Consider the following 25,209-nt stretch of genomic DNA (forward strand, 5'->3'; position numbering starts at 1 on the left):
TGCTTGTTTTCAATTGAATTATCCTACCATGTTGATGAAAAAATTCTCCTACTGGAATGGCTAAAAAAAAATTAATTTACTTATAAAAAAATAATAATATTAAGTTCTAGCTTTAGTAGATTGACTCTGACCACTGTCCTCAAGGGAATAAGGATGTTAGTGTGCTCTGCCTGCAAATTGCAACCTTACTGAATTGGTTGAGATTAGTTGAATGATACTTTAAGTGTGCACTTTGTATGCATTGTTGGCCCACTTCTTGATAGCATATGCTTTTGAGATTGATGGTTTCCCAATAATGAGATATTGCAACTCACCTATAAAACAAATATTAGATATTGCAACTTGAGGTGAATAACACGTATAGATTCTTGAAGCTTTTTCCAATGGTGCCATGTCTCGTAAACAGAAATTTGATACACCTTTTGTTAATCGGTTTGTAGGTTAAGTACATCCATTAAAACCAAAGGAAACATGTCTTCAACTGTTCAAGCCCAACATAGAAGACTCCAGGAAACCCTCTCGACAACCAAATTGCTTTGGAGAAAATAAATGTCCCAAACAGGAACACCTCATTTGGACTGCCATTCCCCAATTACATCAAGCATTGTCCTCTCCAACAGCTCCTTGATCCACTTCAGATTCTTGACCTGAAAAGAAAAGTATAAACACCCAGTTTCTTGACTTTGGTAGAGAAATTCCAGTAGATTCCGACGAGAGAAATCCTTGGTGTTAGGAAGCCATAGAACTTTCTCCTTAGCAGCTGTATTAGGTTTAGATTTAGATAGGGACGCTATCTCTCAACTCCTTGAGCATCTTCATTTGTGTACTTGAGTGTGATACCCCATATAATAAGGATAAGGGTAGGTCGTGTATGGGATCCCACATTACTTGGGAATGAAAAGTTATTGCTCTTTATAAGGTTCCAATGGGGCTCCAATTATATCGTTGACTAGTCCTTTTGGAGAATAGACCATGTGGTTGGTTCTTCCATTGGGGCGTTACATTGAGCCACTGCCATCTTCTTGGGCAAGAAAACTTTTCAGAATATGCTTTCCCCAAAGTGATTGCACAAGGTCCACAAGATGCCATTGCCATAATGAAATAATATTATCATCAAATGCTGAGTGCTGTCAGCAGAGCATCTCAACTCCAACCTCCTTGAGAACTGACACTTCTTCTTATCACATTGCACCAGATAGAAAATAATAGTATATTCGTCTCTCTTTTGCTAACCAATATTGTTTACTTCGATTAAGAGCTTCCTTTTCTTGACCTGTCTTAAAAGTTTATGACATGCTTTATTAAAGATTGACCATTCAAGTCATCAACCATTGGCACTTAAATTCCTTTTGATACTGTGAAGAAACTAGCAGTTCAAATCGGTTTGTTATAGCTCAAACCAAGTAGTATGTTTTGGTTATGTCGATTGAGCCACCTTGTCCATTTAACATATTCCTAGCTAAAGAGGGGGAAAATGTCCAAATAACATGTTTACTCATTGCCATATCATCTCCACACCTGCAGCATGCCTGTGTGATTGCATTAGACAGATATAATGCGCATTATGATTGTATGCCTTTTTTAATTTGACTTGCAATGCTGAAAATTGCTTCTCCATGGTTTTTTTTTTTTTTTTTCCTTTTTATATTCAGATTTTTGGGCTTTCAGTTACAGGTTCATGCCTTTTATTCGTTTTCTTCTTTTAATTTTGTAGTTTCACATCTGAGTATGCATATGAGCTTTTGAAAGTCCAACTTTTTTCATTCTGGACATCTGATTTTTTTAGGGGAAAAAAACTGGTGAACAAGAATTTTTTATGAAAATGATAGACATCTGAAATTTCTATTGGCAGACAGTAAAACCTATGACTTTTTCAATGGACCTTAGCATTGGAGGGGATGGTAAAAAAATCTTAAAATGATGCCAGAAACATTAATTATAGCCTTTATTCAACACATAAATCATGGGATGTCTGCCAATACAAGTCATGTGGGTGCTCTGAAAGAATCTTTTCAGGGTACCAAAGTTAGAAAGGCTGACATTTGTTCATATCGCATGCCTTGTAGTTCCTAAGTTGCATGAAACATAAAGATGCACTAGTCTTTGCTATACCTGGCAATTGGAAATCACATATGATATAATCGTAGGAAACCTCCGCTTCTTAGGTAGTCAGTTTCAGTATTAGTTGACTGAACTAATGTTTATCTTCCGTTTATAGTATTGGGGCGCTGATAAGTTTGTGGTTAAGTCATTTGCAGTGGCAGGTTGCATGAGGTTACTTGGATGATGTTCAATGCTATAAAATTAAGTGTAACGCACCTTACTAGTACTAGTTTCCGGCTTTACAAGTTGGTTTCCTCTCTCTTTTTCTCTTTTCCTCTTCTTATCCCTTTGTCCCAGTAGTTTTACTCTTGGCACAGGATCTGTTGCATAATTTATGATGAATACATGCTATTGTGTTATCCATCTTGTATGGCTGGATAAGTTATGATGAATGCATGCTATTGTAACTGGGTGGTATCTATGTATACTTCCTGTGTACTCTGGCTTTGCCTATTTATTTGATCAATAAAATCTTATTTTACCCATCAAGAAAGTAATTTATTGAGAGGGAACATTTAAATTTGGAACTCTTGAATAAAATAAATAAAATTACTGATTGTTCAAAGCGCTGAATGTTTTATTGATACATGACAAATAGTTGGAATGCTTACAGTTTTCCTGTTGCATTAGGCACATGCCTGCATCTGAATGGGTTGGCTATCCCTGCATGCTTTTAAATTCTTTACAATTACACTGGTGGGGTTACAGCTTTATTAATGAAGCATGGTGAAGTCAGAAACCATATTGTTTTTTTAACATTTTTCGGTTGCTCCATAAGTTTCAGTGATGTGGTTTTTTAAGATGCTCATTAATTTGACTAAACAAAGGTACCATGGATAGCACCAATAGTGCATTTTTCATCCATCACTACAAATATTTAGGTAGCTAGAATTGTTCCACAATTGACACCATAGTCCATTTGATTGGTTAGCACAACTTTTTAGACCGTTGGAATAGCACATCTACCGCAATTGTCACCAATAGTCCATTTGTTTGATCACATCAAGTTTTTAAACAGCTAGAGCAATCCATGCCATGTCTAGTGCTTTCCCATTATTGTGTAAATTTACATAGGTATCTGGTCTAGATTTTAGTGTTATGGCAAGCTTCATAGAACATTCACACCAAATTTTATGCTCCTGCTTATTGTATTGGGTCTAATAGATGAATTATGGAATCTCACTTTTGGAAGCTTGACTTTCCACAATGGGCAAATTGTTGATGGGATAATGACAGATGACCATCCACGGTTGCCAAAATGGATTTGCTAATCTAGTTGTAACCTGTAGCAATTTTGAGGAGTCATTGGATTAATATAAGAAGTAATTGTGATGATAGACTTAAATGGTGAATAGCAAGTGAGTTTGTTGAGGAGATACCCCGGTTTCATTGTTTTTTCTCCTACTTCATTATTCTGAGGCTGCGGCCAGCTTAGCTGAAGCTGGATGGGTGTGTTCAGATCGTATCCGGTGCTGATGGTGTATGGAACAAGCAAACTTCTGCTTGCCTCATTCACATCCCTTTCCCTATGAACCTAGGATGCAAAAACTTGTTTTAAGCTTGGTTGCAAGAATTACCTTCACCTTCTCTTGTTTCAAGATAAATACCATAGGCCCGATATCTAGCTTATTGGCATTCAATTTGGTTCTTTCTTACCCCCACTGAAGGTTCTTGTATATGCTCAGCTATTGAAAGGTAAATAAAAAAAATAAAAAAAAAAAGTTTACAGATGTATATATGCAGTTATTTAGATCATACCCTTTTCAATTCTTCATTTTCTTTATGGATGAGGTCTAGCTTCTTGTTGAGTTCTAGTTTTTCTTGATGAATGAGATTTACCTACAGTAAGACAGAAGAAAGAAAGCGGATGAGGGGAAAGTAACACCTAAACATAAAACTTAGGAGAAATTTAGCTGTTTTCTCCCGCTAAACCTTCTGGTTTAGTTCTTTTATTTGATCAGTAAATATTTGTTCCTGCAAAAAGAATAGATATGGAAAGGTTCACGTCTGTGCTATTTATAGATAAAATCCAGAATTGCTGGATTAAATTGTAAATAAGGCTAATACTCTCTTACCTTCTTTTGTCGGACACCCTTCAAGCTCATTTCCAACTGATTTTCCAGGTTTTGTAGATCTTTGGCATTCAGACTAGAAAGTTCTTCGCCCATCAATTTCCTGTGCATACCATGAAGGATATTGTATGTTTACAGAGGTTATGGGCCTTATGCCCTTTCGGAAATCTTTCTATTCAATGTTCAACTTATTATTTCAAGTGATATACTAAAGAGTATTCTCGTAGCAATGTCAGGAGCAAAAAGATATTGTCAGGAGCACAAAGGACCGGCCCCGAGATATATTTGAAGTTATGTTTAGGTGCTGAACCAGACTGTCAGTAGCCCAAGCCCGAAACCCATTCTAGTCTTGCAATTCAGGTCCCGGACTTTTGGGATGGGGGGTTCCTAGCTGTGTTAAGAGTTTTATTTTTATTTCCCAGCCTCAAGGACTCATTGGCAAACGAGCTATGGTCTCCACAGGCTGTGCTCAATCGATGTTGTCATAACATTGTATCTGATGTATGAAAATTGATTCTTTTTACTTCGGTGATGTTAGAAATGATCTTCAGACTCCACCATGCGTGGCTTTGAAGATGATTCAGGCCATCTTTGCAATTCCTATATTAATATTTTGGAATAATATTTAGATTAACACACCCATGGCATGCAGCTTAACCCAGGTTAACCCCGTCTACATGACCATAGAAGGTGGAGAATGAAAGAAATTGACATTCGAGGCCTGGTATGTTCAGCTGGAAGAAGGGTAGTAATTGAAGTAAGCCATGAGTGTAACTCGACTCTTGGAACATTAGTTGATGCATACTTTCCCCATACCCACCTAAATCTAAATATGTTGTGTTCTAGTCTTCTCATTTACACCCTGAATATATATAAATATATAAATATATATATTATATATATTCTTTGTATGCCTAAAAGCCACTTGCAGCTAGGTATAGCAAATAGCAATAGCAGTACTGCTTCTGTAATTGCAATACATGTGTACTACCTGTGACACTCTTGCAAGTACTGCAATTGTTGCCTCAAGACTGCTGCCTCCATTTGCCAAAACTAGCAAGTAGAAACCAAGTATTAGCCTGTGGGATATATTCGTGTCATGTGGGACTGCATGCTTAGATCACTTAAAGACTTGGAACTGTTTAACAGTACAAAAAAAATTATGTTTTAGCAGATGCTGATCTGTTACTTCTGAACTATTCTGCGTAAAATGGCCGGAAAGAGAGTTTACAAAAAGGCATAAAACAATACATCGCAGATGCTGCCTTGCAAGTTATTCTTTAAGGCTGCGTTTGAATGTTGAGCTGAGTGAGTTTTTTATGAATAGTAGTGGATTCTGTGAGGTTCATCTAAGATGAATTTAGATGTGTTTGGATGTTAAGATGAATTTATATGTATTTATGTGAAGTTGTAAAAAGTTGTGGGTTTTACGTGTAAAGATGTGTTGAGTTGAAAAATGTTGTGAATCTCACGTGTAAAGAGGTTTTGAGTTTAGATGAATTTAGTGATTTGAGAGTTGAGTGTTTGGATATTAGAAGAGGTCAAAATTTGAACTGAATTTAGTTAAGTTGAGTGCAATCAATGAATCAAACGAGCTAAATGTTGGGTGGTCTTGATGCTTTTGTGCACTGTTGGGAGTAAAATATGACAATATACAGATGCGAGAAATCCTTTGGAGGAAATTGATGATTGGTTCATCAAATAAATTACCTTGACTTCCGAAGCAGGATTGTTCTGCTGGTATTCTTCCTCTTTTGCTTTGTTGTAACGCCCAACAACAGATCTCATGCTGATAAATATGGGCAATATCATCGTTAAAACTCAAAATGGGCCATCAAATTTGCAGAGAATTATCACATTTGTCATTGCCATGGGACTAACGAGATTATCACAGTTGAATGCAGTAAAAATTAATAAAACATAAACGAAAGTAGAATCTGAAGCGCATTCATTGGTCATAGTTGATGGGCCTTGTCATGCTTTGGGTCCAAACGGTATTCCCCTGGCCAGGCTAAACAACTATTCATATCCTCTTCCAAAAAACTGAGAAAAATTCGCGCAGCCAGCTTAACGTTTTGAAATGTATTAACCTCATGTTTATCAATTTAGTAAAAATAAGAAAAAATTTTACCCTTAAACTACTAGAGTTTTATACTTTAAATATTAAGCTACAAAATTGACATATTGTATCCCTTAAAACTATCAAAAACTATAATGTATGCTATGACTAAAAGATCTACTATGAAGATTGCGTTATGCATGTCGCATATTCGCAGTTTCTATAATGGGATGGTACAACGTTGTTAGTTTGATAATCTAGTGTCCAAAACATAAAACACTTAATAGCTACATGGCGCAAACTACATTTTCTCCTCGCATTTTCTTTGGATCTTTGGCATCATTGTTAACAATGGTGAGTGTGTACATGATGTGTGTGTATACATACATACATACATACATATATATATATATATACAAGTCTCAAATAAACAAGTCCTGCTCAAACATTTGTAAAAAAGTGGATCTCACATTAAGAAAGTGTTAAAAAAAACTATTATTTATTAGTGGGACACAGTTTTTTATAAAAGGCTTACATGGGGCTTGTCTATTTGGGATTTGTACCTAGCATTATTCATGAAAAAATTATTCTCATCAGTTACTATTTACCACTCCACACTCCACATTCTATAAAAAACACCCTATACTTTATGAAAAACACTCATATTTTATGAAAAAACTATAGGTACGGAGTGTGAGAATGAATAGTAGTTGATGCATATAAAGTGATATATTGAAAAACTATTTTATCATTCACTAATTATTATTTAAAGGGATGGTGATTAAAATGATGACCGCCAGACGGTGAATATAAATTTTCATTGAGAATAAGCTCTCACTAATTGCCATAGGTTTTCTTTTTATCTTTTATCTTTTGTTTTTTTTTTTTTCGCAGGATATTTCCTAGGCAATTTTGTGAAAGATCTAAGAAAAATTTCTTACATAGCTTATATATATATATATACACACACCATAATTCATATGAGGATTACGTAAGCTTATTATTTCATGCGCTTGGCATTCTACAATAATATTCCACCCTAGATAATTAAGGTTAAAATAATTTTGCAAATAAATGAATAAACAGTATTGGAAATTAATTTATCCTTAATGCTTCTAATTCGTGGATTATTTTTTATTAATAGCCTGCAATTCTAATTGTCAAGTGACAGATGGTTCAGTCACCGGTTCTCTTCCTTTCCATTAACAGGGTATATATAAATACGTACATGTCTTATATATATAGAAGTACCATAGCCTGTGAGTGCACTTTGACATTTTCTACTCAAAAAGACTTCAAAAATGCATATTAATATCGAAAGATGTAAACTGCTTCAGAGGAAAAAAGGAAAAGAAAATGGTAAACTGTTCGAAAGGATATTGGTGCATGCATAGAATATCGCTAGCTCATGCTAGTGGAACTCACCTGAAAATTCCCATTTGGCTGTATCCCGGCCATTTATTTTGAAATGCCTTTTGATTTGACAAGTTAATGCTAGCATGCGCCCTATTTTTAAGTACCAGTAAAGCCCAACATTGATTTGACAAGTTAATGCCAGCTCGTTTAGATTAAAAAATTATTTCATCTTATCTCATTATTATAATTTTTTTAAATTTTTATATAAAATATAATAAATAATTCAACTTTTTCAAATTTCAATTCAACTTTTTCAAATCTCAAAATAATAATAATATTAAAAAATAATATTCTAACAATATTTTTTTTCAACTTTTATATTTTATATAAAACCATTTCATTTCATCTCATCTCTAAATCCAAACCAGTCCTTACATGATTGGTAACAAGGTGGTTGTTGTCACTAGCATCGTGCATTACTGGAGATAGAACATGATATAATACAGAAGAACTCTAAGGCTCAACTGCTATATTATATATATATAAAATCTCAAATTTCTATGTTTTTCTTAGGAGTGGGCAACGCGGGCTCGACCCCTGCTACCTCGCCCCCGTCCGCATTGTCCTTGCATGGGCAATTGGGGGGGGGGGGGGTTGGGGGGGTTCCCGCCCCGCATGGGAGATCCCTAGCGGGGGCGGGGGACAGGCTAACCCGAGCGGGGACTCGGCCCGCCCCTGCTCTGCACCCCTATTTTATTTAATTACAAAAATAATATTTTTAAAATATATTGTATATAGATATATACAATTTGTTAAAAACTTAAAGTTGAATTCAAGTTAATGAAATGCCTTGGCATCTAAGTTTCACATTGCTTAAGTATGACTATTGTATTCCCTTGGCCTCTAAGTCCCACATTGCTTAATATAACTATTATATTATTTTGGTCTCCTATATAAAAGTTGGCTTAAGAGGTCAAGACAATTCAAAATAAAAATCTAATGAGTTTATATTTTTTTTGAATGTATAAATTTTAATTTATAATTTATATTATATTATAATTAGGGTAAAAAAAAATCTTAAACCCAAAAAAGATTTGTTGAACGGGGACAGGCTGGGGTGCTATTTCAACCCTACCTAGTAGCAGGGCGGGGCGGGATTGAAAACCCTCCCCCACATGGTGCGGGGCGGTATGGTGAGGGTAGACTTTTTCCTCCAATATTACATCAACAAAAATGCAAGAGACAACTCGATCCCAAAAAGAAAAGACTGAAGGAGCTAAAAGAAACTAGATTTAGCTAGAGAGCTGGTACTATATACCGTTTTTATAATTAAGTTCTCGATCCACTGTACGTACTCAATTAAACGATTCATCCGTTGTCTAACGCCATGAATTTCAAAACCAAAGCAGAAGAAGCCATGAATTTCGAAACCAAACCTAAACGATCCACGGTTTTAACCAGCTAATTAAACTTTGGTTTTTTTTACTAAAAAAAAACAAACCGACGTTCTAGCAAAATCTCTCAATTATGAACTTGAACAGAACTATATATCTTGAAAGTTGGAAAATGTTGATTTCCTTGCCGAAAAAACGTCACCGATTATTTAATGGAATATATTAGCTTACAGATTTAGTTTCTTACTTTCTTGAAATAGATGCATGTCCATCTTCAAGGACCTTCAAGAGGAAAGCATGCATAATCTATGTTAGCGAAATCTACCTGATCAGTATTTCTTCGATCGGTTACCAACCGTATGTATACATGAATTCCAATATAAATCTCAAGCCAAAATACTTTTTATTTGGAATATTATACTTTAGCTATATACAAAGAAGCTAAAAAAGCAAACAGGAAAAAAAAAAAACAACAACAACAAAGGGATAGAGCAAATAAAAGCTGGTAAAAGAATTTAATCACACTTGAATCAATGAAAAATATGTAGAACTTTATCTGGAGAGTGTGTGTGTGTGTGTGTGTGTGAGAGAGAGAGGGAGAGAGAGAAGGAGAAGGAGAATGAAACCTTGTGCTGGCATAATCGTATAGCCTGTTGGTGCTGGAGAAAATAATCACCCCAACTTCTGCATCGCAAAGGATCGAGAGCTCCTTGGCCTTCTTAAGCAATCCATTTCTACGCTTTGAAAAAGTCACTTGCCTGCTCGTGGAATTATCAATCCTCCGGATCACTAGCTTACCTCTCTTCATCGATCTCTTTTTCCTCCGATAAGCCTAGCTAGGGTTTTTCTCGATCCTCTTATATATCCGACTAGATCTGCAGTACAAAAGAGTTTATAGATTGCTGGATACCATCAGAATCAACAGGGGTAAAACAGATTGTTTTTTCCTACTATTAATCTGCGAATATCAAGAAGGTTGAGCTTGAGCTTATCAGCAAGCCCAAAATCAAAAATGAAAAGAATATGAAGATCCAATAGCAAATAAAAAGGAAAAAACAAAAGTACTAGAGCTTGAGCTTACTTGTTTCGATCGTTAATGGAGGAGTAGGGCACTAGATCAGAAGAGAGAAGAGGAAGAATCGTCGGTCGCTCGAATTCACCTGAAGCGCCTGAGATGTGCAAATCTTATGCTTTATATGGAAGGATGAAAGTGGCATCCAACGGGAGTAAACCTCTTTGGTCTTTATTTAAGGTGACAATAATCGTCTCTGCGCACCCAAAACCACCAAGTAGTTTCAAATTGTATCGGCTGATCTTATACTCGCCCGGGTGCTTAAAAGAATTCTACTCGCTCCTGTTTGAGGACAACTTGGCAAAGTATCTATCGAAGGGTGTGAAGCACTGTGACAGTATCAGGGGAGAGTTGGGAGGTGCCAGAGACAGATTGCTATGGACAGGCGTCGATACCATCTGGCGAGTATAAAACAACTTTAATCCGAGCGAATATGGAGGCAATGGGGATTCCTCGTACGTTGAGAGAGCCCCATGATTATTGGGCTCGTGGAAAAAGCAAATTACGCTCAGCGATTAAAAAGATAATAATAATAATATAAACACTGGGGAAGGTTTTATTTTTTTAATATTTTTGAGATTAAAGGCTTCTGCCTCTGGGGAAGGTTTCTAGCTGTTCTTAATTTCTCGTGTCTATATAATATATGCATTTTCTCGTAAAAGGCACAACCCCCACACGAAAACTACTTTTCTTTGCAGATGGTTCCAAATGATCGGCCAGGGTGTGTGTACACTGTGTCCTTTGGATACCTTATTTTATTTTATTTTATTATTATAATTTTTTTAAAATTTTATATAAAATATAATAAATAATTTAACTTTTTTAAATTTTAAAATAATATTATTAATTAATAATATTTTATTTAATTTTTAATTTTTATCTAAAATTATCTCATCTTACTATTCAAATCGCATCTATCTCTAAGCTACTTAATTATAAGCTCAGCTAGCTGGGTCCAATTATGTGATTAATTTCGTTTTAATTTTGGCTTCAGTGTGAATCCAGATATATTTAGCTTGACTACCATGTTTGAATATCACTAGTAGTGAATTTACGTGCGATGCACGTTTGCACGGTATTAAATTATTCTAAAATATAAACATCTAGTGTAGAAGAAAAGAATTTAATGATAAGGTCTATAAAGATAATATAATTAATTGTTTAAGCAAACTATGATTGTTTAAGGTCTCTGATAAATGATTTAAACAAACTATATGTTTAAGCAAGTCTGGAAAGTGAATATTACATAATTGTTTCTTTCGTTACTGAAAATAGAGTCTAAAACGACTAAATATTACATAATTGTTTCTTTCGTTACTGAAAGTAAAGTCTGAAACTGCTAAATATTACATAATTGTTTCTTTCGTTACTGAAAGTAAAGTTTGCTGGTTATGGATTCAAAGTGGTGTGTTCTCGTCATTTACAACATTTATGGAGAGAACATTGAAATTTTTGTGACGTTGTTTTTGGAGTTGATCTAAATCTGCGCCCAATTGTATGATCCATTTTTTGGTTGAACATAATTTTGCAATATTTTGGATATACGGTAAATGTTCCTGTATGATGAATAAATATAATGTAAAAGATATTTTTGATAACTTCCTATTTGAATATCTAAGATTAAATGTTTTTAAAATACAAATTGGAATATGAATAAGTTGGTTACCTCTCCTGTATGTTCCATTAGTTCGATTGTTGTGCAACCTAGAGCTTCTTCTGCAATTTGACCGAACATGACAGCCTCCAGTCGTGTTCAGTCAAATTTTATTATTTACAAACTTTATTATTAATATTCATAAAATTTTTATTTCATTTTATTCTTGAAGCATCTTTTAAAATACAAGTTTATGCATAATATTATTTTCATTGAATATGTACTCTATTTTATCAAATTCTTTAATTGAATTTTCAATTTTTAAAGATTTCAACATTTTAATAATTGATTATGTATAATTATATGGGTAAAATTCTAAGTATTGATGTAAGTATTTACATATAGAACTAAATTTGTTGGTAAAATTTTATGAGTAATTTTATAGCAATTTTGTTAAAAAAATTTTTTTTATAAATATGCATATATAACTAATAAGATATAACATTTAACTATGTCGGAACGTTAGTTTATAAGTTTATAACTTTAAGAAATTGATATTACTTGATGATAAAAATAAACTCAAAGAGCAAAAGAATGTCAAATTTTATAAAATTAAATTTATTTTTAATTAAATTATATAATTATATTGATTGATTCAATTAATTTTATTGTATATTATGTAATAAGAATAAATTCTGAGGTTTTTAATTGAAATATAAATAGCAAAAGGAAAAAAAAAATTGCTTAGTAGTAAGATGATAGTAAAAGAGGTATAATTACAGAATTATAATTTAAAAATATTTTAATTTGATAATATTTTTTATTTAACTGTTATATCTCATTTCTTAAAATTCAATAAGTATTTAATCCAAAATTACATCTCTATTATTCACAAAATTTCTTATTAATATTCACAAAATTTTTATTTCATTTTATTTTTCAAGCACCTTTTAGAGTATAAGTTTATGCAGAATATTATTTTTAATGAGTATGTACTCTATTTTATTAAATTATTTAATTGAAATTTCAATTTTTAAAATTTTCAATATTTCAATAATTGATTACATATAATTATATAAGTAAGACTGTAAATATTGATGTAATTTTTCAAATAGCAAATGTATTTTGTTTATTTTGGAATTATAAAAGAAGCAAACTTATAGTTAAAAGTCAATTAAGACAGGTGGAATTAATTAAATAAAATATTATTAGTGAATGTTTTAAGCAATTTTATTTCATTAAATAAAATATAGTATTATTTTTATATGATTTATCTTAATATATGTTTGGATGTAAATGTGAGATGAGATCCTTTTTTTTTTTTTGGGAAGATAAATGTAGTAGATTTTCTTTTATATAGAAGTTGCTATATTTGCAAAATACTCTAGATAATCTACAGTGGAAGATTTCAAGAAAAATCTTCTTAAAACGTAGTATTATTTTTAAATTAATTCGAAATTATAATTTAAAACAGTTCAAAGTCCATGCAGAATAATTATTGAATAAATAACATTAAATAAATGACTTAAAAGATTTTAAAATCAGAGAAACAAAATAGATTATTTCAGTTATTAATTCACAGTATGAAACTAAAAAGTTAAAGGATCCATACTTTTGACACTTTTATAAGTAGCTAGTTGTTGGGATATCTTGTTTCCACTTTCAACTTCACGGAGCTCAACCTATGTAAAAAATTCAACAATGTAATATTCTAGTAAGGACAAAAGCAAAGTTGTAAAGAAAAAAAAAAAGAATTTACTATTATTTAATGTTTTTCAGATGGAAAATTGTAAAATATTGGAACATACAAAAATTTTTTTAAGTCATTTTGTAGGAAAAAAAAAATTTCTTCCTAAATTTTCTCTCTCTCCTAGGCGATTATCCCGCACGGCTGCTTCTCCTCCAGCGCAGCCCGGCGCCGCCGAGCCCCGGCCATGATCACCGCCACCACCGACGTGTTCCCCTCACGCCGACGAGCATCCCTGCCACCACCAATGTTTCCCACGCGCAGTCATGGCTCTCCCCCGTGGAAAGAGAACCGAAATGGGTTTCTCCCATTTATGTGAGCTGGCGCCGCCGTACGCGGCCATCGAAGCTGACGACCACCATCGAGGAGTCCCCCTCAAGGCGGCGACCAACCCAGCCACCGTCGAAGTCCCCCACGCGCAACCCTCCATCTCCCCCATGGACACCGAACCAAAATGGGTTTCACCCATTTGTGTCATGTTACGCCGCCGTACGTGGCCACTGAACCTCACGACCACTACCGAGGAGTCTCCCTCAAGGCGGCGACCATCCCAGCCACCGTCGAAGTCCCCCACGTGTAGCCCTCTCTCTCCCCCACGGAAACCGAACCGAAATGGATTTCACCCATTCTGCGGCCGTAGGCAGCCACCCAAGCCACCGCACCTCCACCAGTTGACACCGACGACAACCTCTAGCAGACCTAGCCACCACGAGATTCCGTTTGCCTCTCCGTCGCACACTGTGAATCTGAATTGAGTTTGAGATTCACAGAAACCCAAAAACCCATTTGAGGTGTAGAAAGAAAAAAAACATGCGAGAAACAGAAAAAAAAAAAAAAAAAAAAGAAACAAGATGCATAAGTTAGAGGTGAAATCAGAAGAGAATTGCGTACCAACGACGAGAAGAAATCTTAACAGCACGGGAATTTTTTTTTCTAACTCGAGTTGAGTTTGAGAATTGTTCTGTAAATCTGAATTTTAAGTGTGTAGTTGAGTTTGAGAATTGTTCTGTAAATCTAAATTTTAAGTGTGTAGATCAGATATTTTAAATTCATCTCAGATATTTTAAGTGTGTAGATCATGCTAACTGAACGAAGAAGATCAAAATTGTAACTGAATTTTAGAAGGTAACGAGAAAGAGCAACGAGAAACAGAGTGCTGGATGGAAGAACTATTCACTACTGTAGATCTTATACATGCTTTTAAGTATTAGGAAGATATATATTCGTCTTCCTAATTTATTTTTAGAATAATGATATATGTATAACTTTTTTTTTATATATAATAGTATTTTAAATTAATGAACTCTGTATATAACAATATTATTTTTATAAGTTATTTTATAAAAATGATCCCGATTTAAAATAAAATTATGTTAGTGATTGTTAAAAAAAATTGTATGTGTAACGTTTTTTTTTTTTTTTTACTTTTATTATTTAAATTTACTGAATTCAATCGTAGACTCAAATTAGTCAAGTAAGGTTTGAAATTAATTAGCTCGAGTTGATTTGTGTAGATACTTACAATTGTATCCGATATATTGCAATAACATTAATTAGTGAAATGAATGATCAATTTCAGATCCAAGACTTAAATAAATAACTTAATTTGCTTGCGAAATAAAATTAGAATCTTCATCTATTCTTTGCTTATGATCCAAGTGGCAATCCTTACCGTTACAAGGTATAAGTTATTCATGATTAGTTATAATATGCATGAGTTGTCTGAGTGGAGTACTAAGGAAGGGCGTGCTAGCTGCCTAGCACAAATTTATTTATTTATTTATTTTTCATATTTTTTTAATATATTTTTCATATTTTTAAAAATAAAAAATATACCAATACACTAAAAGTTATTTTTTTAATCATTAAGTAAAAAAATTAAAAATAAATAAAATATATGAGTGGTCAAAATGAGAGGACAAACTCAGACGACATACTAGTATTTTTCTATATATAGAAGGGATCATCATGATTAAATATAGAAGGGCTCTCTCTAAAATACTCTGAGGAAATTTGGACAAAGAACACCATGGAATCTCAGTTCTTATAATTAATACAACATGTTATATTGTTACTAATTAGAGAGATCACTACTAGATATTAGCGTTTGTTATACATCCAAATATATAATCCATATTAGCTAACTTTAACGGTGATTAATTACATATATATATATAATAATAATAATAATAATTAGCAAGATGGTTAATTTGTGATGATCATGCTATGATCTCTATTGTTTGGCGTAACTAGCACCACCAGCTGTCACGAATATATTATGCGTGAGATTCACGTACGTGTCACCATCTCGATAGACGTTTAATTTGATCATCATGTACAAATTAGTACTATTTTTTTCTCTCAGGGGACGCCCTAATTATTAATTTTAGAGAAATGTTATTTATTATATGAGTGTTTAAATAAAATAATAAAAATGATAAATTATATATTAACGTGGAGTACTGTAAAAATGATAAGTATACTTTTTCTTAATTTTTATCTCTTTTCTCTGGTCTCATGTATTGCACCGACCTTTGGTTGGAGTTTTTGTGCCAATCTTTTGGTCATGATCACCCGGCCAGAATGTTCCAGCCACGTACGAGCTGGATGAGTTGAGGATCCGGATCTATGCATGCTATCTTCTCTGGCGGTTAAAAAACTAGCTAGTTCATGTATTGGGGTTAGATCACATGATATATTTCAAGAATAATATTATTATACCCCTCAATTTACATATTTATTTTGACCATTTATATATTTTATTTTTTTTTATTTTTTTTTTCATAATGGTTAAGGAAGTGACTATTAGTATATTAGTATTTTTTTTATTTTTTAAAAAATGTTTAAATATCTTTAAATTAAAATGTTTGAAATAAAAATACAAAAAAAAAGTACAATTTTTATTAGGGACATACCAAGTAGGCAAATTGACGAAGCATAGTAGCACTACTTATATTTCAAACCCCAATCAATAGAAGCATGGTAGCTTTACTATTCATCATCTATATATATCACGCACAATACTTATGTTATTTATTTTAACTTTTTAAAATATTTTTTTTGTTTTACGTTTGATCTTAAATTAATTGAATTATTTTACTCATTATTTATATACCAAATATTTGATAAGAAAAAAAATAAAAATAAAATGATATGTGAGTTATATACCAAATATTTGCTATTCAAAAGATATGCATAGATCGCGTTACTAGGCATGAACTTTTTTATAATATAATAGGCTACTAGCCTGACTTTAGATCATATTATAATAGAATAATAAACCTATACATCATCTTTCACTACATGTTTTACAATAATATCTTAAGATGAAAGTATTTTATAAAATAATGTCATTTTTATAAATTATTTTATAAAAATAAACTTTATTAATAATTACGTAAAATATTGTAAAAAATTCTTCATTATAATAACACGCAGGTTAAATAAATAAAAAACATTTAGGAGCTTAAATTATTTAACAGAAAGTACCATTTCTGACGCACTGAGCTCGAGGACCAGACCAGCGTATGACTGTCAATGTTATGAACTGATAGAAACATCCTAGGATTTCTCGATGAAGGACACTTGGCAACCCTATATATATATTATACAAGAAAATGATATTATGATTATTAAATATGTCCATCAAATATATAAATTCATATATTTATATTTTTTTAATAATTAAAAAATAACTATTAATAAATTTTTAGTTTTTTTATTTTTTATTTACACTAATGTACATATTTAATGAAGACATTTATTAGGCACCTGAATTGCCGAAGGCCCAAAACTTTATCAAAAGGGATGACGTAAATAAAAAATACAGCACGATGATGCTTAAGTGTCGTTTGAATTTGAAGATGAATTGAGATGGATTGTGAATAATAGTGAGATAGATTGTAAATAGTAATAAAATTTATAAGTTAAAATTGATGAATAGTAATAAGATGAGTTAAGATGAATTGAGATAAGTTACGAATACAAACCGGGCCTACTCAATAAATACCACAATGAGAAAGGATAACATAAAAAAAAATAGCGTGCGTTGGGTGCTTCATTGAGTGTTGTGGGGGATGAAAACGGCATGCTCGCTAGCTGACCTTCGACCTATAAATATAGCAAATCACATGGAGATTTTGCTAATTAATTAGTTTAATGCGCTTAGGTTAGCAGCATGAAGATATCACCAGTACTATTTTTATTCCAAAATGCTACAAACTTCAACATTTTTTTAATATATATATCTATATCTATATACCGCGTGCTAATTAACTCGATGCAGATCTAGACAGCCACAGGAAGTCGACTCCCCAAAATTAATTGTCTCAACAAAGCAGCTTAATTACCATAGCATGGATTATATATAATTAGTATTATTATTTTAAACTTTGACATCTTCCATCCACATCAATAAATGCATGCATCTGACACGTTTTAAATAAATTTTTCAAAATCATGTTTAACTCACGAATTTAGTGTGTTACTTTAATTAGTTGGGTGCGTTAGTGCTTGATATTCATGATGTATTTTTAGGGTAAAACGTCGTACGATTAGAGCATCGATCATGTAAAACTTTCTGCTAATTATTACTCACATATTTATTATTATATATTATTTCGAATGGTGGATACTGGCGTCACATGCATGCAGCAATAGTGCTACATGCAGTAGCTACAATGCAGCCGAGTCCCAGCTGATCCTCGAGTAGCTTAACTCTTAACTAGCTAGTTATTTTAGCTACAAATAATCATTTTCGTCACTGATAATTCGTCATAAATACTCATTTATTTTATAATGATCGATAATTGTTAGAACTGTCAGAAGTTTGACTACTGCTTGAGTATGATTTAGTTCAATTCAGTACTGTTAATTTATAGTGTAACTTCCTTTACGAAATTAAATGAAATCTATTTCTCATAAAAAAAAATTATAATCAATCTCTATTAATCAAATTCTACAAATTAAATTAATAAATTATTGGGACAATTGATCGGGATTACGAGGACGTAGAAATAAGAATAATCTTGGACGTCCCAGCTTTACGTATTATATATTATATCTTAATCCATCACTAATTCAAGTTCGATCGTAAACTTATAAGCTGTATTCATCGACATGGATCACATGATCATGCTGCATGTAGATATTGGAACAACCTCCGCACGCTCGTAGATCGAACGGATCTTCATTCTGGGAGGGCTAGCTATCACTAATTATAATATATAAGAGACCGCGACGTACTTGAGAACGTGCGTCGTACTTGCTAGTTGCTAATTAATGTACGACAACATATGAGAGGCCAACCAGTACTAGCACGTACTCCTTAATATTGATCTAGCTTACAATAAGGAAACTGTTGCATCTACTAACTTTAGAAAATCATTATTAAGTTCTTTGTTTAATTTCTTACATTTATATTCTAGCTAGTTATAGTACCCCTTGTGATGCACTCGAATGCACACCCACATGTATACACATATATAGATCATAGATAGATAGATAGGGCTAGGCTACTAGCTACCTAGTACTCTGTGGGCCGGGGTCCAGCTGTCCTAATTAGTACCCTTTGCATGCGTTCGCTTGAAGGAAACAATATCATTGAGAAAATAATAATATTACATTAATTAATATACCCGAAAAAGTTTATTTAAAATATATCAGCATGTATGGCATGCATTGCTCAAGACGAAAAAAAATAAAAAATAGAAATTCTTCATTCTTCACAATCATTATTGCAGGAAAACAAATATCACGTACGATCTGGCAAACAATTAATTAATTATATATAGCATCGCATGCGTATATATATATATATATATTTTTTTTTTATAAGCGCATGCATATATATTATATGTTCGTAACATATTATATAGCACCGTGAAAAAAGTCACATGATATATCTAATTAACGGCCGATATTGATCGACGAATAAGAGATCGAGGGCGCAGCACCCGTACTGGTTAACGCTGGGGTTAAGGGTGGGATGTCTGCAGGGACATCGTAGCTGGGAACTGGCATGTTGTTTGGAAGATTTGGCAACGGTGCCTCGAAATTGAGAACCTGCATGGCTTGCTTTATGGACGGCCTCCGACTTTGATCCGGGTGAGCGCACCAAAGTCCAACCGTCATCAAACACTCCATCTCTTTCGTCACAAACTCCATGCCCAATTCCTTGTCAGCCACATCACGAAGCCTTTCTTTTCCATACGACTCCCAGACCAAAGCAACCAGGGGAACGTGAGGCCCCTCGTATTCGGGTTCTGTTGGTCTTCTTCCACATGCTATTTCCAGCGCCACCACCCCAAAGCTAAAGACATCTGTTCCTTTAGTTGCCTTTCCTGTTCTTACGTATTCAGGTGCCATATAACCCCAAGTTCCGGCCACTCCAGTTGTCCTGACGCCTAGCTCTTCATCCATCAGCCTTGCTAGCCCAAAGTCCCCAAGCTTCGCATTGAAATCTGAATCCAGCATTATGTTGCTCGATTTAATATCTCTATGCACCACATATTGCCCTGATTCTTCGTGCAGATAAAGCAGTGCAGAGGCAAGACCAAGTGTTATGTTATACCTCACTGCCCATGGAATCATTGTTCTACCTCCGAAAAGGTGAAAATCAAGGCTACTGTTCGCCATGAACTCGTAGACAAGAAGAAGATCGCCATTTTCATGGCACCAACCGAGGAGTTGGACCAGATTTTTATGTCTCAATCTGCTAATGATTTTTACCTCTGATATGTATGCCTTCTTTCCCTGAACGGAGCGTCTAGAAACCTTTTTGACTGCAACAAACTGATCCGAGTCGCTCAAGAATCCTTTATAAACCCCACCAAACCCTCCTTCACCAAGTTTGCCTTCTTCTGCAAAGTTGTTCGTGGCTTGAACAAGTTCAATATAAGGGAACCTCTTTGGTCCTGTACCGTTTTCCATTTCTCGTTCCATGGACTCAGATTTCTCTACAGTACCCCTTTTTCCTTTTCCTCTAGTCCTCTTCCTCCATGCAAACACCGACACTGAAACAACACCACAAGCTGAAATTAACCCACCAATCACACAAGCAACAATCAATCCGACACTAAAGCTGTCCGGTGATGATTCCGTACTTGTTACAAACTCCCATGAAAGGATTTCATGTGTCTCAAAGTAGAGGGCAGATCCAGCAGAAAAGCCAATAGACACCCATTCAGGCAGAACTGTCGTTAGGTTAATAACATGTGAAAGGCTTGTATTCCCACCAACAAGTGGATCGTCTGGGAAAGTCCAGGATACGCTTAATTCGTTTGCCTTAGAATTATAACGGATACTAGCATCAACTCTTGATGCATTTTTCAAACTCCGGCCAGAATCCTTGCTATTTACTGATCGGATGGAATTGATGTTGATACCGACATGTTCACCATCGATTGTATCCCAATCATGATTGGGATAGGTGTCGAACTCAACAGCAACTAACTGATCATCTTTTCTTGGTACGGTGAAAACATGACATCTGCTAAAAAGTGCAAGGCATCCTCCCTGAGCATCAGCCGGGAGCAGAGAACCTTTGGGTGCAAGGAAAAAGGCAAGCCCATCTTGGCCTGGTTGAGTAACCGTTGATATTTGAAATGAGAAATGAGTAGTGAAGTCTGTGAATTTACCCGTACTCGGATCAAAAAGTTGCATATCTTCAAAATATACGGCTCTGCCGGCTGAGGAATTGTTATTTGGGTCACTGGTGAGTGATAGAACTGGATTTAGGATGGAGGCAGTGCCATTTAACTCCAGCCTTCCATCATGTGTAAAATAAGGGAAGTTGAACGATAGAGCATAATGCAAAGGAAGATGGAACAGAGCTAAGTAACTGACAAAAACCCAGTGATAGAAACAAAGAGTACTAAGATCGCCGCTGAGATGCATATTGGGAAGCGAATTATGCAATGACAGTTTAGGAGGAAAAAGAGGCATTCGAAAATAAGCAATTGTGCAGGTGAGGGAAAACAAAGACGAGCTTATTATTTAAAGTAGTTGCTACTCATTTGGCGAAGGATATTTCTTGTGTGCTTCTTTGTATCCTAATTTTCCTGCTTTTGAATATGTCAAATGGAGCGTCGACTGACTCTTCTTCTTATGTTCCTGTCCTTCAAGCATGTACTTGTCCGTATCGTGCACGTACTCGCATATAATATATATATATATGGATTTATTTTTTTTGTCATGATCACAGCAGTACGACTATTTGAAGGAGGTACAATATGCATGAGAATAATTAGATTATCCATTAATTAATTGCTTGTCATACCCGTTATCCTTCATGTGAGGCTGAGGGTCCTATTAATTAAACTTGTAGCCGGGGAAAGTATTTTTTAATCAAACATTTACAACAACTTCAATCGAGCTAATTAAGCCCCAACGAACGTATATATAAGCTGGTTTGCCTAGCTAGCAAATGAACTTTAAATTCCAAGCCTAGCTAGCTTGACCGAATTTCAATAATTTAAATGACGACCATGCATATATTGTTATCAACCGGGATATAATTAGCCATACATGCATCTATTTGGAAGATTTTCAAGGTACGTAACGGTCTAACCTTCATGGGTTTGGCAAAGTACACCAAATATGAACGCGCTTTTGATTTACGACCTGTCACCTCTTGACGGGTTCTCCGCCTCTTAAAATCTTTGAAACGTCAAAGGGAGTACGTACTTGGGAGTCTGGGACTCTGGGAGTACTATATGTAATTACGTTTTGGAAAACTCACCACTGCTTCTTTATTATATGGGGAGGCTACTATGCCGCCCCATTTTGACCGCTGGGCATACTGCTCAGCGTAAATTTTTTTTTTTTATATTTTTTTAACATATTTAAATATATTTAAAAAATAAAAAAAATACACTAATACACTTAAAATTAATTCCTTAACCATTAAGTAAAAAAAATAAAAATAAAAAAATAAATTTTAATTAAATGTCAAATAAAGATGTCAAATTAAGGAAACAAAGTAGACTCTCTCTTATTATATTGGTCTATATATTGACCGGACTACATAGATACGGCCAGCTGATAACTGCCTGCCCGCAGAGTGATAAATTTGGATGTAATTATTTTTATTTGAGTTATTTGAGTCCGTTTGAATTTGAAATAGTAAAGGTTGAAAAAATTATTATTAGGATATTATTTTTTAATAATATTATGATTTTTAAATTAAAAAACTTAAATTATTATTATATTTTGTATGAAAATTTTAAAAAATTAATATAATAACGAGATGAAATAAAATAATTTCCAAATCTAAACGGTGCTAAATTGTTTTGTGAATGCTGTTAATTATAATTTGCTTGTTGATGATCTACGTCGTATCATGATCCATTCATAGTATAGTTTTTCAAAAAAAACATAGGATCATGCCAATGGTTTGCCTCGGTTTGGGTTTAAATTACGTGATCAGCTCAAGCCTTTACACACACACACATACCACGATTAGAATCGGTCAATCACACTCGGATTAAAAATCTATATAAATTCAGTACTCGAAGCTGACTTTGCTATTCAATTATTCCACTGCGTTTTGCTTCTCTGTCCCTATTTTGTAATTTACTTATTCTTTCCCCCTCATGTATTTGCTTCGGACGATTCTTCTAGTCCATACTATTTGCATCGAAGTGATAATCATGGTGCGCTGCTTATTTCGAAAATATTTGCTAGTGATAATTACATCACGTGGAGTCAATCGATTACCATTACGTTAACCATCAAGAACAAAGTCGCATTCATTGATGGATCGATTCTTGCTCCTCCTGCCAATCAATGTGTTCTTCACACTGCTTGGCTGCGAGCCAATAATTTGGTACTTTCTTGGCTAATGAATTCTATATCAAAAGAAATAAGAAATAGCTTGTTTTATATTGCCTCTGTTGTCCATCTATGGAATGAATTGAAAACCAGATATTTGAGAAGTGATGGTCCTAGAGTTTTTCATCTTGAAAAATCTCTAAGTTCCATTAGTCAAGGTTCTTTGATGATCACTGAGTACTTCAGTTCGTTCAAGACACTATGGGATGAATATCTCAATTACAGACCATTTCCAACTTGTAGCTGCGGGAAGATGGCCTCATATACCTACAACCTATTTGATTTTTTGCTAATAAGACATCAGTATGACTATGTCTTAAAGTTCTTGGTTGGTTTAAACGACTCTTATGCTTCAATTAGGAGTCAATTACTTCTGTGTTCTCCATTGTCAAGCATGGCAAAAGTATTTTCCTTGCTGATTCAAGAAGAAAGTCAAAGACAATTGCATAACGCTGTAACTCATGCTTTGTTGGTCAAGCAAACTAATCAGCAGCCTAAATTCTCGAAAGACAAGTAGAAGTAATTCTCTCTGTACTGCACTCACTGTGGATACAATGGACACACTGTGGAGATATGTTTCCAGTTGCGTGGCTATCCCCCTGGTTGGACTGGACCTAAAGGAAAGTGCCATCCACCTACTGCAAATGCAACCATTTCTAATGAAGAGGTCTACACTTCCAACAATAACGAGAACCAAAAGTTTTCTTTAACTCATGAGGAATTTAACAAACTTATAGCAGTTGCTAATTCAAATACTACACCCACTCAAACAAATCCCACACCAGCTATGAATCTTGCCACTTCGTACTCTCTGGTAAACTTCTAAACTCTTCCTGCTTTTATGTTTCTTCAGTCTTAGAGCATGAAATTTCATGGATATTAGATATTGGTGCAACAAATCATATGATTCGTTTACCTCTTCTGTAATCCTTTACACTTAAACCTATGAATACTCTCATTAACCTACCTAATGGTCATTCAGTTCCTGCCAATTACATTGGTACCATTTGTCTTTCTGACACATTATCTTTGAATAATGTGTTATGAGTTCCTAGCTTTTCTTTCAATTTGCTTTATATTTCAAAACTAACCAAAGATACTAACATCTATGTTTCTTTCTTTGACTCTTATTGCCTTTTACAGGATCAATCAGCAAAGAGGATGATTGGGAATGCTAATGAAAAACATAGACTTTACCACTTCAAACAAGCTACTACTTGCAACAAGAATCAGTTTAATTCTTTACTTTTTGCTTCAGCTATTACACAAAGTCATTTAAATATCTGGCTTAAAAGACTAGGTCATGTTTCTGCTTCAAGATGACATATTCTTAGACAATTAGAACCTTCCATATCTCTTGATTCAAATAATGTTTGTGATACATGTCACTTTGCAAAGCAAAGAAAACTTTCTTTCCCTGTTTTCTAGACAAATTCAAATAATATGTTTGATTTGATACATTGTGATATATGGGGCCATTTTGGTGTTGTCTCTTATTCTGGCTTCAGATTTTTCCTTATAATAGTTGATGATTTCACACATTGTGTTTGGGTATATATGCTCAAAGCAAAGTCTGAAGTTTCCTCCATCTTAAAAATGTTTTGTAAAGTGGTGGAAACATAATTTAATGTTTCTGTCAAAATTATAAGGTCAGACAATGGGTCTGAATTTCTTCTTACTCAATTCTATCATGATAATTGCATAATACACAAAATGGTGTTGTGGAGAGGAAACATCAACACCTACTAAACACTGCTAGAGCCCTAATGTTTCAAGCAAACATCCCTTTAACTTTTTGGAGTGATTGTGTGTTGACAGTAGCACGCATCATAAACAGAATACCTACTCCTCTCCTTAAAAATAAAACATATTTCGAAATGCTCGTCCATAAAGCTCCTAATCTTTCTCATCTAAAAGTATTCGGATGTATTTACTTTGCATCAACACTTTTAAATCACAGACATAAATTTGATTCAAGAGC

General features: G+C 34.0%; 2 protein-coding genes and 1 long non-coding RNA gene across 5 annotated transcripts; all 3 read right to left on the reverse strand.

The window, feature by feature from the left end:
* Positions 1 to 593: 593 nt before the first annotated feature.
* On the reverse strand, positions 594 to 24,897 carry LOC121255531. The gene is made up of 3 exons (XR_005938789.1): positions 24,885 to 24,897; positions 24,611 to 24,616; positions 594 to 931 (listed from the first exon to the last, which is right to left on the reverse strand). It is a non-coding gene; the product is annotated as an uncharacterized LOC121255531 (long non-coding RNA).
* Positions 3,152 to 10,230, reverse strand: LOC121255484 (MADS-box transcription factor ANR1-like). 3 transcript variants are annotated; one of them, XM_041155840.1, is made up of 9 exons: positions 10,066 to 10,230; positions 9,611 to 9,942; positions 5,886 to 5,964; positions 5,167 to 5,228; positions 4,179 to 4,278; positions 4,036 to 4,077; positions 3,862 to 3,942; positions 3,483 to 3,637; positions 3,152 to 3,386 (listed from the first exon to the last, which is right to left on the reverse strand). In XM_041155840.1, exons 2-9 carry the CDS (start codon positions 9,790 to 9,792, stop codon positions 3,371 to 3,373), a joined length of 717 nt encoding a protein of 238 aa, XP_041011774.1. In that variant the 5' UTR covers positions 9,793 to 9,942; positions 10,066 to 10,230; the 3' UTR covers positions 3,152 to 3,370. The 3 variants fall into 3 exon arrangements, with proteins under 3 accessions (XP_041011774.1, XP_041011773.1, XP_041011775.1); XM_041155839.1 differs by having other exon boundaries at positions 9,611 to 9,859; positions 10,066 to 10,227; XM_041155841.1 differs by lacking the exons at positions 3,152 to 3,386; positions 3,483 to 3,637 and having other exon boundaries at positions 3,841 to 3,942; positions 9,611 to 9,859; positions 10,066 to 10,227.
* Positions 19,260 to 21,479, reverse strand: LOC121255377 (L-type lectin-domain containing receptor kinase IX.1-like). The gene has a single exon (XM_041155667.1). It carries the CDS (start codon positions 21,339 to 21,341, stop codon positions 19,305 to 19,307), a length of 2,037 nt encoding a protein of 678 aa, XP_041011601.1. The 5' UTR covers positions 21,342 to 21,479; the 3' UTR covers positions 19,260 to 19,304.
* Positions 24,898 to 25,209: the final 312 nt, after the last annotated feature.

The sequence above is a fragment of the Juglans microcarpa x Juglans regia genome, chromosome 3D, assembly GCF_004785595.1.
Source record: "Juglans microcarpa x Juglans regia isolate MS1-56 chromosome 3D, Jm3101_v1.0, whole genome shotgun sequence".
In the NCBI taxonomy this organism is placed as follows: Eukaryota; Viridiplantae; Streptophyta; class Magnoliopsida; order Fagales; family Juglandaceae; genus Juglans; species Juglans microcarpa x Juglans regia.